The following is a 15,859-nucleotide window of genomic DNA, read 5'->3' on the forward strand; positions in this document are numbered from 1 at the left end:
GAAATTTCCATTTTTAGAGTTTTGAAAAATCTGGGACAAATATGAAATATTAAAATTTATTTTATTAAAATCTATTATATACCCTACTGAGGACATGAGCTGTGGTAATTCAAAATTTATAAAGGCCCTGATAGTAAATAACAGACAATTTCTAACTTCATGTCTTACCAAATAGAAGGTCAAGAATAAAATTTGTTCACTTTATGCCTCTGCTTCTGGACCTGCTAGGATTTGGTTCATCTGAGTTTTCCTGAAAATAAGCATTTGCTGGAGTCTGTTGGGTAAGGAGAGCCGGATTCAGGAATACTTGAAGCCTCTGAGTCCACAAATGTTTGCTGACATATATTATGTACCGGGCTCTGTGAGCAGCTGGCCCCTGATCTTCACAAGCACCCTGTGAGGCTGACATCCATAAGGACCTATTTGCTTATTATTTCTGATGAGAAAATCGAAGGTCAGAGGAGAGGTGAAGCACTCAGCCAGGATGCGGTCGGTCAGTTACAGGCTCTCTCGCTGCCACCGGCTCCGCTCCTTCCCCTTCCCCACCTCACACTGCAGGAAGACAGAGGAGGGTAGAAGAGGATACCCTGCCTCCCCCTGCCAATGCCTAAGACACCCATCCTTTCTCTTCCTTTGAGATCCTGCCTGCCTCTGCATTCCTCCCAAGTCTCCATGTGTTTCAGTCACAAGTAGCTTCTTATCTTCCAGAAGTCTGAATCCATGCCATTCTTCATTCAGTCCCTTGACAATCATTCCTGAGGACCTACTGGGTCATAGCACTAGTCACCAAGATGACTACTCAAATTAACTAGTAATGACATTACAACTGTTCTTGGTTGACTCCAAAGATACTTAATCATACCTTGAAAATGGACTTTTCCAATGCACATGATGTACGAACAAGAAGGCTTGCTACAGAGACCATTTCAATAGCAGAAAAAACAAATTGGCTGGGCAAGGTGGCTCACGCTTGTAATCCCAGCACTTTGGGAAGCCAAGGTGGGTGGATCACTTGAAGTCAGGAGTTTGAGACCAGCCTGACCAACATGGTGAAACACTGTATCTACTAAAAACACAAAAATTAGCCAGGCATGGTGGCATGCGCCTGTAATCCCAGCTACTTGAGAGGCTGAGGCACGAGAATCGCTTGAATCCGGAAGGCAGAAGCTGCAGTTAGCCAAGATTGCACCACTGCACTCCAGCCTGGGTGACTGAGCAAGATGCCATCTCAAAATAAATAAATAAATAAATAAAGCTAAACCATTGGTCAACAGAAGATTGTTAAATGAAACATGGTATATCCAACTCACTAGAAACCCAGAGACTGTCTGAAAAAGCTCTCTTAAAAACAAACAAACAAACATTAACAGCTGTTGCCTCTGGGCAATTTTTTTGTTTTCTCTCTACTTACTTTTTTCTTTTAAATAGAGACAAGGTCTTGGCTATGTTACCCAGGCTGGTCTCAAACTCTGAGACTCAAGTAATCCTCCTGCTTCAGTCCCTGGCCTATACTTTTCTATTTAACATTAGGTATATGCTCTTCATAACCTAAAATCTAAAACAGAAAACAAAAGGCACTATTCACCCGGGAGTGGAGGAGGAGGGTAAAGTTTATTTCCAAACTTTCATTTACTTCTCTAACCCATTTTGAAGACTTATAACACCTCCTTGTAAGAACAATGAAACCCATTAAAGCAGACTATTAAATCAGTCTGCCTTCCAGAGAAAATACAGCAGCAGGGTGAGAAACTATCCTAGCTTGGTAAGTCAAGTTTCCTGGTTCCCAACCTGCCAGTACTTGAAGCCTCATGGCCGTTCGCATGCAAAACTAGAGACACACCTTTTTAAAGGGGGCAAACTTTAGATCTGGAGACAAAGGAGATTAAACACCCATGTACAAGACGCCAAAGACTCTAGGCCTTAGTTTAGACCCGGTTTGCTCATTTTGGAGGGAGACATCATCCTGGGGAACAGCGGGCACTGAAATGGGGCCCAGCATAGCCCCAGAGCCCTGCTAGGCGGGGTTGTGGGGGTCACCCGGCTGCGAGGGGCTTGGGAGAATCACCTGCGCCAGGTTCCCTCATCTTACAGCTGTAGGCGACCCGGAGCCGCAGCGTGCATTCATCCAACTGTATGCCAAGCAATTCAGTTCATCCTTACCACGACCCTGTTTCACAACAGGAAGCCCGAGGCCCTGAACGGCTCAGTGTCTTGCCAGAGTCACGGGAACAGAGCGCTTTGAAGACAGCTTTCTCGACCAGTCTTAGTGGAGGCTCATACCCGCCTCCAACCCACTCACCTGTTCGTTCCAACCGTGCAGCTGGCTGTAGCGCACCCTGCAGAAGAGGAAGCCGTCCAGGTACACGGAATACAGCTGCAAACACACAGACACCCCGTCCCAGGTGAGCCGAGGGATAGGTGAGCATGGTCACCGGCCCCCTCCCTGCCCAGCCCGACCCCGGCCCTGGGCGCACCACATAGCGGCTCCCCAGCGCATCGAGCCGCTGCTGGGACACCGGGATACAGAAGTGCATCTTCATGGCTGGGCCGTGGCCCCGGAGCAGCGCTGGGGGCCCGACCTGCGGCGGCGGTGGCGCGGCGCGCGGCTCTGAGTTCGGCAGCGGTATTCGCTGCGAGGCCCGCCACGCGACTCAGGGCTGACCCCCGCGCCCGCTTGCCCTGGCGGGTGGCATCCACAGGTGGAGCCGGGGCAGGGTCGCGCCGCCTCCCAGTCCCCGCCCCATCCAGCTCCGCCCCTCGGTCTCGGGACGGGTGGCGCCCAGGGCTGGGGCGCGCCCACGGCCACCCCACCCGGGACCTTGGCCACTGTTGGCATTTTCTCCAAGTAGGCCCACGAGGGGCTTGAAAACAGTTTGTGTCTCATTACCTGCCAACACTGCCTGCAGGGCACTAATTAAGATTTCTTTAATTACCTAGATGTAGTGACTGCCTTATGATTAGCAGAATTCTGTTTGGTCAGTTTTTTGCGTTGACATTTGTTAAATGTAACACAAGACGTGCAGCAATATCAACAACCCTGCTTTAGTATTTTTTCAATCTTGTTTTTTCCCCTTAAAATACCAGAACACCCCCCGCCACACACACACACACACACACACAAAATGGAAATGACTTGGGTCTCTGGATCCCTGAGAAGCCCTAGTTTTTGGACAGGTGTATTCACATAAACACTTGGTTCTCTGGGCTACCCAGCCCAAGTTCTTTCAACAGTCTCTCATTTTTAGTTGCTGTGGAAAATAATCCTCCTGATTCTCTTATTTTAGTTAAATGAGATTGGAATTCCTCCTGCCTTGCAGTGATCACTAAGCACAGTGACGCTGCAGCTCTCGCCAGCCTGTTCTGTTGGTAGCAAGTCCCCGGGCTGGCTCCATTCTTCCTTCTCTCCTTTAATCCACCCATAACTCTTCCAGGTAAACAGAGGACATCCTACCATGGACAAAACAGGCCCAGGGAGTGGAAAAACTTGTCCAAGCTCATGGGGCTTTTTTTTTTTTTCCCCCATGGCTCTGAGTCGTTTACTGCAGGATGTCATCAGGATCATTGAAAGTCCTTTCAAGTGCCAGTCATCCCTGGGTTTAGAGCTGCATGCCTGAAACCAGAATCTGAGACTAGGGAAGGAGATGCGACGCCAGCCAAACACCGGTGCCTCCTGCATGCTTGCTGTGTGCCAGGACCTGATGTATGCTATGCCATTTAATTTTCACAATCACCTGTGGGCTAGGAACCATTGATAGTTCTGGTCTTACAGAAAAGGGAATTGAGATGTAGGGTCATTAAGTTAGGGAAGCTGTATCATCTAGTAGTAGGAGAGCCTAAGCTTATTTACAGATTAAGAAAAGAGGAAATTTCTGTGGTGTGGTCCATGGTATACAGAACAAGTGCACTATTCACCGGTTTCAAACCTTTAGGCATTATCTGCATGTCACCTCTCATCTTGGTGTATAATCTTTTTGGCTCTTTGATATCTGGTACCCATATTCTTTCAGAGGTATGGATAATGAGGTATGGCTCTGTCTTGTTGTAGAACTTTCCACGTCTCCTGAGTCCTTCCCATCCTTGGGGCTCTGGGATGGGGAAGGCAGTAGGGTCCACGAGGGTGCCAGGGAGGTGGATCCTAGTGGCTGGTGCTGTGCACTGCAGGAGCCCAGCCAATGTGCATTGTGGGTGTCCTTTGCTGCATCTTTTCTTATAGCTCAGGCTTTGGGCACATCACCCCAACAGTCAAAGCTGTGGCCATATGAAAACAAGGGTATTGAGCAAACAGAAGAGATTCCTGGGTGGTGGACACCTATTTTGAGCAAACACCAAAAGGGAGAGGAGCTGGAAGGTGTGACATGCAGAGTTAAGGCTTCACATCCTGTGTCTTTCTTTACCTGTCTGTGTCCTCCTCACTCCTTTGAGGTTTAGACCGGTGAGTCAGAAGGGTAAGGCTGGAGGGCTTGGGATGTGTGTCTTTCTCTGTCTTTACCTGTATTGGTCTGCACTGAGTGCTCTAGGGTCTATTGGAATTTGTGGAAATGTATAAAATTATATAATACATAGGAAAACTACAAAATCACACCAGTGGTTCTAAAATGTCCATGGTTCCTGGAGGATTTTCTGGTCCAGAATACCTCAACTCAGAGACTGACTGTAGTTGGTTGAATAGTGTCCTGATTTGGAAATAGGATCTTGGCAGACATCATTAAGGTAAGGCTCGAGATCCTACCGGATTAGGGCAGCTCTATATCCAATTAGCATGTCCTTATAAGGCACAGAAAAGGATACACAGACACACAGAGGAGAAGGCCATGTGAAGACAGAGGCAGAGCTGGAGTTGTGCTTCCAGAAGCCAAGGAGTACCTTGCGCCACCAGAAGCTCAGGAGAACAAGGAGAGTCAGCCCTAGAGCCGTGAGAGGGAGCACGGCACTGCCAACACTTTGATTTTGGACTTCCAGCCTCCAGAACTATAAGAGAATTCGCTTCTGTGGTCATAAGCCACCCAGTTTGTGGCACTTTGTTATGGCAGGCATGAGAAAACCCTACTCTGATGCTGCGGCCACAGTCAGCCTCATGCCAGAGAACAGAGGGCTGAGCCCCTAGCCGCGTGTGTCTGGGAGGAGAGTGGAACAGAGAAAGAGCAGCCCAGAGGAAAGGAGACCTGCGATCCAAGGGACAGTGTCCTGAACATAGTTACAAAACTGGCCAATCCTACACAGCACTCCCTCTGGGCCAGACCAGATGTGACTCTGTGTAACATGCCCAAAGTCAGTTAATGCTTGCAACAGCCATCTGTGCTTGGTAGGTTTTGTTTTTGTTTTTGAGACACAGTCTTGCTCTGTTGCCCAGGCTAGAGTGGAGTGATGTGATCATGGCTCATTGCAGCCTTGACCTCCCCAGGCTCAGGTGATCCTCCGACCTCAGCCTCCCAAATAGCTGGGACTACAGGCATGCACTATCACACCCGGCTAATTTTTTTATTTTTTGGTAGAGATGGAGTTTTGCCCATGTTGCCCAGGTCAGTCTTGGATTCATTGGTCTCAAGAGCTTCTCCCACCTCAACCTCCCAAAGTGCTGGGATTATAGGCAGGAGCCACCACCCCGGCCTCTCATGTGATTGTTATCCCTATTTTACAGGAAAGAAAACTGACATTGAGGGAAATCAATAACTTGCCCGAAGTCACACAGTTTGTAATAAAAGAATCAGGGTTCAAATCCAGGCTGTCTGAAAAGTCTCCAAAGCCCTTGCTCCCTAATCACTTCTCCAAACAAAAACAACTTTTCAGTCCGTACTTACTCATGTGAGAAACTCTAGAAAGTCAGGAGTCCCAGATTTAGGGGATGATGTCAGGAAAATACCACTCTATGGAAATGAAACTGCTGGGAATTGAGGCATGGCAGAAGTGACCCCACCCCAGAGGACCTGGGAGTGCACAGCTGAGAAGCGCGCATCGCTGCCAGGGCCTCTGTACAGGCACTGCATTCGATGTGGGAATGGAAAGATGAAGATGGAAAAAGTGAAGATGCGGCCGGGTGTGGTTACTCACGCCTGTAATCCCAGCACTTTGGGAGGCTGAGGATTACTTGAGGTTAGGAGTTTGAGACCAGCGTGGCCAACATGGTTAAACATTGTCTCTACTAAAAATACAAAAATTAGCCAGATGTGGTGGTACATGCCTGTAATCCCAGCTGTTCAGGAAGCTGAGGCAGGAGAATCTCTTGAAGCCAGGAGGCAGAGGTTGCAGTGATCTGATATTGTGCCACTGCACTTCATCCTGGGGACAGAGTGAGAATCCATCTCAAAAAAAAAAAAAAAAAGTGAAGATGGAAGGCGGGGCCGGCTGCAACAGCCTCACTGCCTAGTAAGGGGAGGCAGACAATACTCAAAAACTGCTACATACCAGCACCTTGTGGAGGGGGCACGGTGACGTCCAGTCTGCCACGACAGCACAGGAGGGACATTGACCCAGCAGGATGAAGGTAGGAGGGGGTGGAAAAGGCTTTCTGGAGAAGGTGATGTTTGAGAGAGATTCTTCAGGATGAGTTAACTGGTAAGAGCATTTTAGGAAGGCAACACAGCAAAAGCCTGGGATGATTAAAAGAAACAAAAACAAAAAGTCAGGTGGTATGGTTTGGCTGTGTCCCCACCCAAATCTCATCTTGAATTGTAGCTCCCATAATTCTCATATGTTGTGGGAGGGACCTGTGGGACATAATTCGATCATGGGTGTGGCTTTCCCCACACTGTTCTCATGGTAGTGAATAAGTCTCACAAGATTGGATAGTTTTATAAGGGGTTTGAAACCCCTTTCACTTGGCTCAGCCTCTCTTGTCTGCTACCATGTAAGAAGTGCCTTTCAGCTTCTGCCTTCTGCCATGATTTAAAAACATTTAAGAAGCACACTTTGTCTCTCAGGTCACCCTCTTGCCCCTCTTCCAAGTGTACTTTCCTTCCTTTTTTTCTTTCCTTACTAATCTAAAGCTTTTTAAGAAATTTCCACTCCTGCTCTGAAAAATAAATAAAAATAGCTGGGTACAGTGGCTCACACCTGTAATGCCAGCACTGTGGGGGGCCAAGGTGGGCAGATTACCTGAGGTCAGGAGTTTGAGACGAGCCTGGTCCAACATGGCAAAACCCCATCTCTACTGAAAATACAAAAATTAGCCAGGCATGGTGGTGGGTGCCTGTATTCCCAGCTACTTGGGAGGCCGAGGCCAAAGAATCACTTGAACCTGGGAGGCAGAGGTTGCAGTGAGCTGAGATCATGCTACTGCACTCCAGCCTGGGCAACAGAGTGAGACTCTGTCTCAAATATATATATTTACATTTTTAAATGATTGGGAAAAGAAATCAAAGACTAATATATAAGAGCATAGCACAAACTATGTAATTAGCTAGAAATGGCTCCCGTCCTTAAAAAGCCAAAAGATAACCATTTAGGGTTTAATGATTTGTTTGACCCTAAACCACTTTGTGATCCTTTCACAGTGTGTTGCAAAGTTTGGCTACTTATACTTGATCCACATTCTGGAGGTTTTGTGTCCTTTCTCTTGGATCCTCTCTTCATGTTTAATGCTTGCTTTCCACAATGATTCCCAGATGTGACCCTGCTCTGTCCCAGTCTGGCAGCGAAGAAGCATGGAAAAACTGAGCTGGGCACTGAATCCTGAAGAAACACAGGAGCAAAAGCAAACATTCGACAGACATTCATCATGCTAATGAAGCTTACACAGGAAGAGGCATGCCACTGGATAGCAAACCTAGCAGTAAATTGATATTTTGTTAAAATGTAATTGTGAAAAAAAAAAAAATGAGGAGGGAAAGTGACACAAGATTTGAATTAATCATGCATGGGAAGTAAAGAAAATGGAGAAAAGGGAGCCCTGAGGCTGCCTCTGGGTTTGGGTGGACAGGCTTGCTGAGACCTCATTTGGGGAGGCAGCAGGGGTAGCCGTGGAGTCCAGACTGCACTTGGATGTGCAGGAAGGAGGTCCGGCTGGAGGGCTTGGGAGCCAATCTGAAGTGGAGGGACAAGACGGGGATTGGGAATATGGGTGAAGGTCAGGGTCACAGGAGAGGGTGCAGTCACCTGGCGAAGACCCAGAGGTGAGGAATGAAGCGGACTTATGCTCTTGAGCTTTGTTCAAAGCCTGCCAGGTATGGCCAAGGCAACAGGAAGACTTCTTTGGGAGTGAAGTGCAATTCGACCTGTGCTCTAGCCAATGCCACTGTCCTGTGAGTGTCTGGGAAAGGATGTGTATACTCAGGGTCCTGAGGAGTCAGTGGAGTGCCTAGGAGGGGCTCCCAATAAGCCAAGCCTGCTCCGAGGTCTGTTCAGAGGAGGAGGATGTGCACCTTGTAGATGGGGATTCTAGTCCTCAGTACGGGTGCAGAGAAAGTTCAGCAGGGTAAAATTTCATTCAAGACCATCCAGTTTTCTCTGCTTTGAACTGATGTTCACCAAACAACCTCTGATTAATCATTCGGGTTCCTGAGAATACCAGGAAGGGGGTGTGCTCTGCAGAGCCCAGACAGGAATATCCTGTCACGGAAAGTGCCCATCCTCCTGGCACCTTAATGAGTCAGAGCCTGGCTGGCACATCGGTCTCCTGGGAACCTGGTCCATATGTCCTTTCTGAGCCTGACCTATTCCCCAGAGTGGGCAGGAAGCAAGCACCCACTATGGCAGCTGACCAAAGGGCAGCACAGGCTTTTGTGTGTGTGTGGAAAGATGAATGCTTTTAGTGAGAAGGATACAAGACAGATGACCTTTCTCCAAGAAATGAGATAAAAGTGAACACACGCTATTGCTGTCATATGAATGTCGGTCATGGTTATAAATACAAATCTTGACCATCAGAGTTCTAAAAACCACTCAAAGCATTACCCAAAAGCTACAATGGAAAGGAGTTTTCTGCCTCCCAAAGGTGATGTGAATGTTATTGAGGAAAATTTCAGCCAAGATGTAGAAGAATCTAAATCATCGTTGCTACTTTTGATAATATTAGTAAGTACAGCTAACCCTTGGGAGATTTTCTCAGGGCCAAGCACTACCTGCTTTTAATATTCTGTACTAACTCATTCACTCCTTACAGTGACCTTGAAATAGGTACTATTATACCTATTTTATATTTGAAGAAACAGAAGCACAGTAAGGTGAAGGAGCTTCCCCAGGGACATTCCCCTACTGTCCCTCCCTGGTGGCCTCCCCTGCGCCACCCCACAGCTCCTCTGGGACTCTCCGCAGCTCCCCACTCCATGATTCTGGGCCTGGCTTCTTGTCTCTCCTTCAGTACCACTGGAGGCTGGTTATTTACCTTTCATCCATCAACTCCCCTCAGTGAGACACCAGAAGACCTGAGACAGCAGGGCCTCTTCATACATGTGGGGCTCACCCAGCTTGGTCTTCTCTTTGGACTCCTGGGGGATTCTACTGAGGGCAAGGCAGATGGAAGGTGCTGTTCCTCTAAAACTCTGTAAAATACCAGGACACAAATATTACTACTTGGGGACCCCTCAAAACTATGTGTCTTTCACAAAGGCAAGAGAATACCATGCAGCTTTTGTGTTTTTTGTGTTTTTGTTTTGTTTGAGATGGAGTCTCACACTGTCATCCGGGCTGGAGTGCAGTGGTGTGATCGTGGCTCACTGAAACCTCTGCCTCCCAGGTTCAAGTGATTCTCCTGCCTCAGCCTCCTGAGTAGCTGAAATTATAGGCCCTTGCCACCACACCCGGCGAATGTTTGTATTTTTAGTAGAGACAGGGTTTCACCATATTGGCCAGACTGGTCTTGAACTCCTGACCTCATGATCCACCTGGCTTGGCCTCCCAAAGTGCTGGGATTACAGGCGGGAGCCACTGTGCCTGGCCGAGAATACCATGCAGCTTTGGTGTCTTAAGCATCCCATATCTGAGCTTTTTCTGCCCTTCATTCTTGTCAGTTTATGAAACTAACATCTGCTGCTGTTTTTCAATAGTAACCTTGGTCACCATGGCGGGGCATGGTGGCTCACACCTGTAATCCCAGCACTTTGAGAGGCCAAGGCAGATGGATCATCTGAGCTCAGGCATTTGAGACCAGTCTGGCCAACATGGTAAAATAAAATACAAAATACTATTTTTAGTAGTCCCTACTAAAAATACAAAAAAATTAGCCAGGCATGGTGGCGTGAGCCTGTAGTCTCAGCTACTTGGGAGGCTAAGGCAGGAGAATCGCATGAACTTGGGAGGCAGAGGTTGCAGTGAGCCGAGATCACCCGGCTACACTCTGGCCTGGGTGACAGAGAGAGACTGCGTCTCAAAAAACAAAAACAAAAAACAAACAAAACAAAATAAACTAAAAAATTGGTCACCACCTGTGATTTGTTACCACTGTGAAAAATGACAAATCCCTGGCATTTTGTTTAGCCCTCGGCCGGTCACTCAGCCCAGCCTGGACTGCCCGCGGGAATCACCTGGGAAGCTTTAAAAAAATGCCAATGTCCGGGTCCCACCTTCAAGAATGCTGATTTAATTGTTTTTTGGAGGATAGCCTGGGCATCGGGATGCTAATGCTTCCCAAGTGTGAGAACTACTGGAGAGTGAATAAAACTCACCATGGTCAAAGCCCTTTGCATCTCTGAAGACTCTGAAGGCTGCGATTTTGGCTCCAGCTTGCTGTCTAGGAGATGGAGGTTACTGTTGGCAAAATGCCTCTCTGGGAGGCTGTGTTAGAATCTCATCCAAGCAGCTTGCAGGGACAAAACTACAGTCTGTGAAACATTGGCTGGGATTTTATTCCAAGTCTTTTTCATTCATTTGTAGAATGAAAGTTTGTTTCTTGTGCTGCTAGGAACCTACTGAGCGACAGTGAGTGGATGCTCAAATGCTGCTGCAGAGGCATTAGCCAGGGTTAACAAGAATAGTTAACCTCTAGTCATGCTTCCCATGTGTCAGGCACTATTCAGGGCACTTTACAATATGACTTCATTTGATCCGCACAGCAACCCTATGAAATAGGTACTATTGTGTGCACTTTACTGATAAGGAAACTGAGATACAGAGAGGTTAAGTATCTTGCCCAAAGCTCACAGCTGGTAAGTTCCACAGCCAGGATTTGAAACTTGAGTGCCCAGCCTGTGCAGTAATCTGTGGGACACTAGGACCAGCGGGGCATGGCCAGTGTGGACTTTGTGTAAGCGCACATGAGATGCTTCCCAGATCACCATACTTTTTTTTTTTTTTTTTTTTTTTTTTTCTTTTTTTTTTTTTTTTTTTTTTTTTTTTTTTTTTTGAGACAGAGTTTCGCTCTTGTTACCCAGGCTGGAGTGCAATGGCGCGATCTCGGCTCACCGCAACCTCCACCTCCTGGGTTCAGGTAATTCTCCTGCCTCAGCCTCCTGAGTAGCTGGGATTACAGGCATGCACCACCATGCCCAGCTGATTTTTTGTATTTTTAGTAGAGACGGGGTTTCACCATGTTGACCAGGATGGTCTCGATCTCTTGACCTCGTGATCCACCCGCCTCGGCCTCCCAAAGTGCTGGGATTACAGGCTTGAGCCACCGCGCCCGGCACAATCACCATACTTTTTAAGAAGTTCTTTGTGATGAGTCAAGGTCTCAGTTAGGGGTGAACCAGTGACTGCTGTTTGATCACTCTTGGTGGGACCTACTCTGCCCACTGGCTGCTAGGCTTGGGGTGGAAAATATGTTGATTTAAGAAGAACTTAGATTCATGTAGAATCCATATATGGATTACAGAGCAGGATCAAGAATGAAGTAAGGGACATAAGAAGGCATGGGGGCTGGCCAGGCGCAGTGGCTCACACCTGTAATCCCAGCACTTTGGGAGGTAGAGGTGGGTGCATCACATGAGGTCAGGAGATTGAGACAAGCCTGGCCGACATGGTGAAACCCTGTCTCTACTAAAAATACAAAAATTAACCAGGCCTGATGGTGGGAACCTGTAATCCCAGCTACTCAGGGGGCTGAGGCAGGAAAATCACTTGAACCTGGGAGACAGAGGTTACAGGAGCTGAGATTGTGCCACTGTTACTCCAGCCTGGGCAACAGAGTGAGACTCTGTTTCAAAGAAAAACAAAAGAAGGCATGGGGGGACATCACTGGTCAAGGAGCACAGCAGGACATTGTTGAGGCTGTCCATGTACAGGCCTCAGAGACAGATACCTAAGATACTTGGTTGAGGCATTTTAATTATTTTTGCTTGCTTACAGTTGGTGGCTATCTTTATTGGTTACAAGTCACAAGAATGTTTCCTGCTTTTCTGAACAAAGGTAGCAACTCCAGAGACATCAGAGCTATTTTTTAAGTGTTCTTTTTGTAAAAGCAATATCCACTCATTGTATAAAGTTTAGAAAATACAGATAAACCAAAAGAAGAGAGTAAAAACTTCCCCAAGCCCAAGACAAAGAGTAGCTACTGTTCATGTTTTGGTTTGGACCTTTTGGCAAACATTTGGTACAATTTTAGTTTGTATTTTTCTAGTCTTTTTAACTCTGGCTTTATAAGCTACCTCCCACCCACAAAATGAAGTCTTTCAAGACATACGGTTTTAGAACTTGGTTTTTGGTTTTTTTTTTTTTTTTTTCACTTAAATCCTCTTCCTTTTTCTCCTTATTCTGTCTGCTTTCACAGGTAAAATTAGACAAACTCTTTGATCTACTGATTACTGTACCATTTCTCCCATATAATGAAAAAGATAACAATAGAAGGATTAACAATAGAAAAATGATGTAGGAACCATGGAGGAAAAAGAATCAAAATATAATTAAGATCACTCTTTGGCTAAAGGTAAATTATGCCAGTGGAAATGATTTTGCTTAAATTATATGTCAGTTATTATGATTATTAGTTACCATTCTCTGAGCGCTTACCGTCTTCCAGAGAACCATTTTACGTGAACTACTGTGTTCAGTCTTCACACCTACCCACAGATTAGCTAATGGGATTAGCAGTAGTAATAATAGTAGAATGCTGATTTTCAGATTAAGAAACTGAAGCAGAAAGAGGGTCAGCTTGTCCCAGTCACACTGCTTAAAAGTGGCAGGGCCAGAAATTGAATCCAGGCTCTTTAAGCCTAAACTCTTCACAGTAATTTTTATTATTTATTTTAAATTTACCTCATTTGAGTTATTGGCCACTCACGTATGCTGTTTCCTGTAAACACAATGTTTTACCCATGCCCAAGGCTCTTCGGAGTGATACTAAACAATCCTATATTACGCAAGTGGTCAAGCTAGGTCCTACAGCAGCACCCAGCACTGGGGTCTAACTCAAGGGCCAGGAGTCCCTGACCCAATCGGAGAAAGTTCTGTAGGGGTCAAACTCAATGCCCAGAAAGTTCCTATATTCATCCACCCCCACTAACACTGGCCTGGCCTCCCCCAGCAGCCTGACCTGGGCCTGTCAAACTCCAGCGTCCTTGCTCTGAATCCCTCCTCTCCACTGATGCCAATGATTAAACACAAAATGAGCTCACAATGGCATTTACACTAAAATAATAAATCTGAGTAATATTTTCAAAAGGGCTGCTTTGACCGGGCGTGATGGCTCACACCTGTAATCCCAGTCTGCTGGCAGACCAAGCCCTGGCAAACATAGCTTCCTGCTAATGCAGCGTGGATCCACCCCTTCATATTTTCCTGACACCACACAGTTTTTAGGAGCATTTTGATGAACATTCAATCTTCAGAACAATCCTACCTGCCAGAAAAGCAGGTAGATATTAGAATTTCCATATTACTGGTGAAAAACACTAAGGCCCAGAGAGGTTCAGAGGACTAGAAAGTTATAGAGTCATAAATTCTCATAAATGCAAGAGTATCAGAAAAGTCTATCACAACCAGGGATAACCAATGAGACTAGAACTGAGTGTTGACTCTGATTCAGGTAGTTAACACCTGAGGCCCTGTGTTAAGAAGAATGAGGTTAGGGAAACAATGATAGCTAATCTCTCTTTTTTTTTTAATTAATATGGTCTCACTGTCATCCAGGCTGGAATGCAGTGGCACGATCATGGTTCATTGCAGCCCCGACCCCCTGGGCTCAAGTCATCCTCTCACCTCAGCCTCCCAAGTAGCTGGGACTATAACATGCACCACCACACCTGGCCAATTTTTTTTTTTTTAATTTTGTAGAGAAAAGGTCTAACTATTTTGCCCAGGCTCATCTCAAACTCCTGGGCTCTGTCAATCCTCCTGCCTCAGCCTCCCAAAGTGCTGCGATTACAGGTGTGAGCCACTGCATCCAGCCACTGTTTTTTCTTTTGTTAGTTTGTTTTTTGAGACAGAGTCTTGCTCTGTTGCCCAGGGTGAAGTGCAGTGGTGTGATCTTGGCTCACTGCAACCTCTGACTTCCAGGTTCAAGCAATTCTCTTGCCTCAGCCTATGGAGTAGCAGGGATTACAGACAGTCATCACCACGTCCAGCTAATTTTTTATATTTTTAGTAGAGACAGGGTTTCACCATGTTGGCCAGGCTGGTCTTAAACTCCTGGCCTCAAGTGATCCACCTGTCTTGGCCTCCCAGAGTGCTAGGCCATATTAAATCATTTAACCTCTTGACATGTAGTAGGTACTCTTCTGCTCCTCCCTTTATTGATGAGCTAACTGAAGAACTGCCTGACTGAGAAAACTGCCCGAGGCTATGTAGCTGTTTGTTAAATAACAGAGCCAGGATTTGAACCTAGACAGTGTGATTCTAGAGCCAGTATTATCAACTGTCGTGCTAAACTGCTATGATCACTTAGCAACGCCTGTCAGGGGGAGAGGTGGGGAGAGATGGCACTTGTACCATTTATTTGCAGCACCCAAGCTCTTAAGAACTGCCATCCTGGGCCGGGCATGGTGGCTCATGCCTGTAATCCCAGAACGTTGGGAGGTGGAGGCAGGCAGATGACTTGAAGTCAGGAGTTCAAGACCAGCCTGGCCAACATGGTGAAACTCCATCTCTATTAAAATACAAAAATTAGCCGGGCATGGTGGCAGGCACCTGTGGTCCCAGCTACTCGGGAGGCTGAGGCAGGAGAATCACTTGAACCCAGGAGGCAGAGGTTGCAGTGAGCCGGGATTGTGCCATTGCACTCCAGCCTAGCCAGAGTGAGCCTTTTTTCAGGCAGAGTGAGACTCTGTCTCAAAAAAATAAAATAAAAATAAATAACTGCCATCCTGTCTCAACTGAAGTGTCCCACAGATGTGTAAGTCCCCTCTACAACATCCGTTTCAGCTGTTGCTTGAATAGAGAACATTTTGAGGTAGGAATTTGCTCAGCATTAGAAATTTTTGTTCCCAAAAATAGAGTATCATAACACACTTGGCCTAATTTAAAAATACATATTTTTGACTTTTGAAAATAAATCAATGCTCAGCTGTAGAAAAAAGAACAAAATCATGTTCTTTCAAGCAACATGGGTATAGCTGGAAGCCATCATCTTAAGCGAATTAACGCAGGAACAGAAAACAAAGTACCGCATGTCCTCACTTGTAGATGGGAGGTAAACATTGGGTCCACACAGACACAAAGGTGGGAACAAGAAGACACTGGGGCCTCCAAAAGGAGCTGGGGTTGAAACACTACCTGTTGGGTACTGTGTTTGCCACCTGAGTGACAGGATCATGAGAAGCCCAGACCTCAGCCTCATGCAATAGACATCTGTGTAACAGAGCTGCACAGGTACCTACCCTGATCAAAATTAAAATGAAAAAAGAAATAGCTGGGTACAGTGGCTCACACCTGTAATCCCAGAACTTTGGGAGCCTGAGGTGGGTGGATCACGATGTGAGGAGATCGAGACCATCCTGGCTAACATGGTGAAACCCTGTCTCTACTAAAAATACAAAATATTAGCCAGGCATGGTGG

At 46.5% G+C, this 15,859-nt stretch overlaps 1 protein-coding gene across 3 annotated transcripts in view; it reads right to left on the minus strand.

The window, feature by feature from the left end:
- Window positions 1-2,694, minus strand: part of SNX31 (sorting nexin 31) — a 69,801-nt gene extending 67,107 nt beyond the window's left edge. For all 3 annotated transcript variants that reach the window (XM_017519692.1, XM_017519693.1, XM_017519691.1), the window contains exons 1-2: window positions 2,475-2,694; window positions 2,300-2,374 (exon numbers count right to left, since the gene is read on the minus strand). In XM_017519692.1, the coding sequence (XP_017375181.1) occupies window positions 2,300-2,374; window positions 2,475-2,540 (141 nt within the window). In that variant the 5' untranslated portion in view covers window positions 2,541-2,694. The remainder of the gene's footprint in view (window positions 1-2,299; window positions 2,375-2,474) is intronic.
- Window positions 2,695-15,859: the final 13,165 nt, after the last annotated feature.

Source organism: Cebus imitator, unplaced genomic scaffold (assembly GCF_001604975.1).
Source record: "Cebus imitator isolate Cc_AM_T3 unplaced genomic scaffold, Cebus_imitator-1.0 Scaffold767, whole genome shotgun sequence".
Taxonomy (NCBI): domain Eukaryota; kingdom Metazoa; phylum Chordata; class Mammalia; order Primates; family Cebidae; genus Cebus; species Cebus imitator.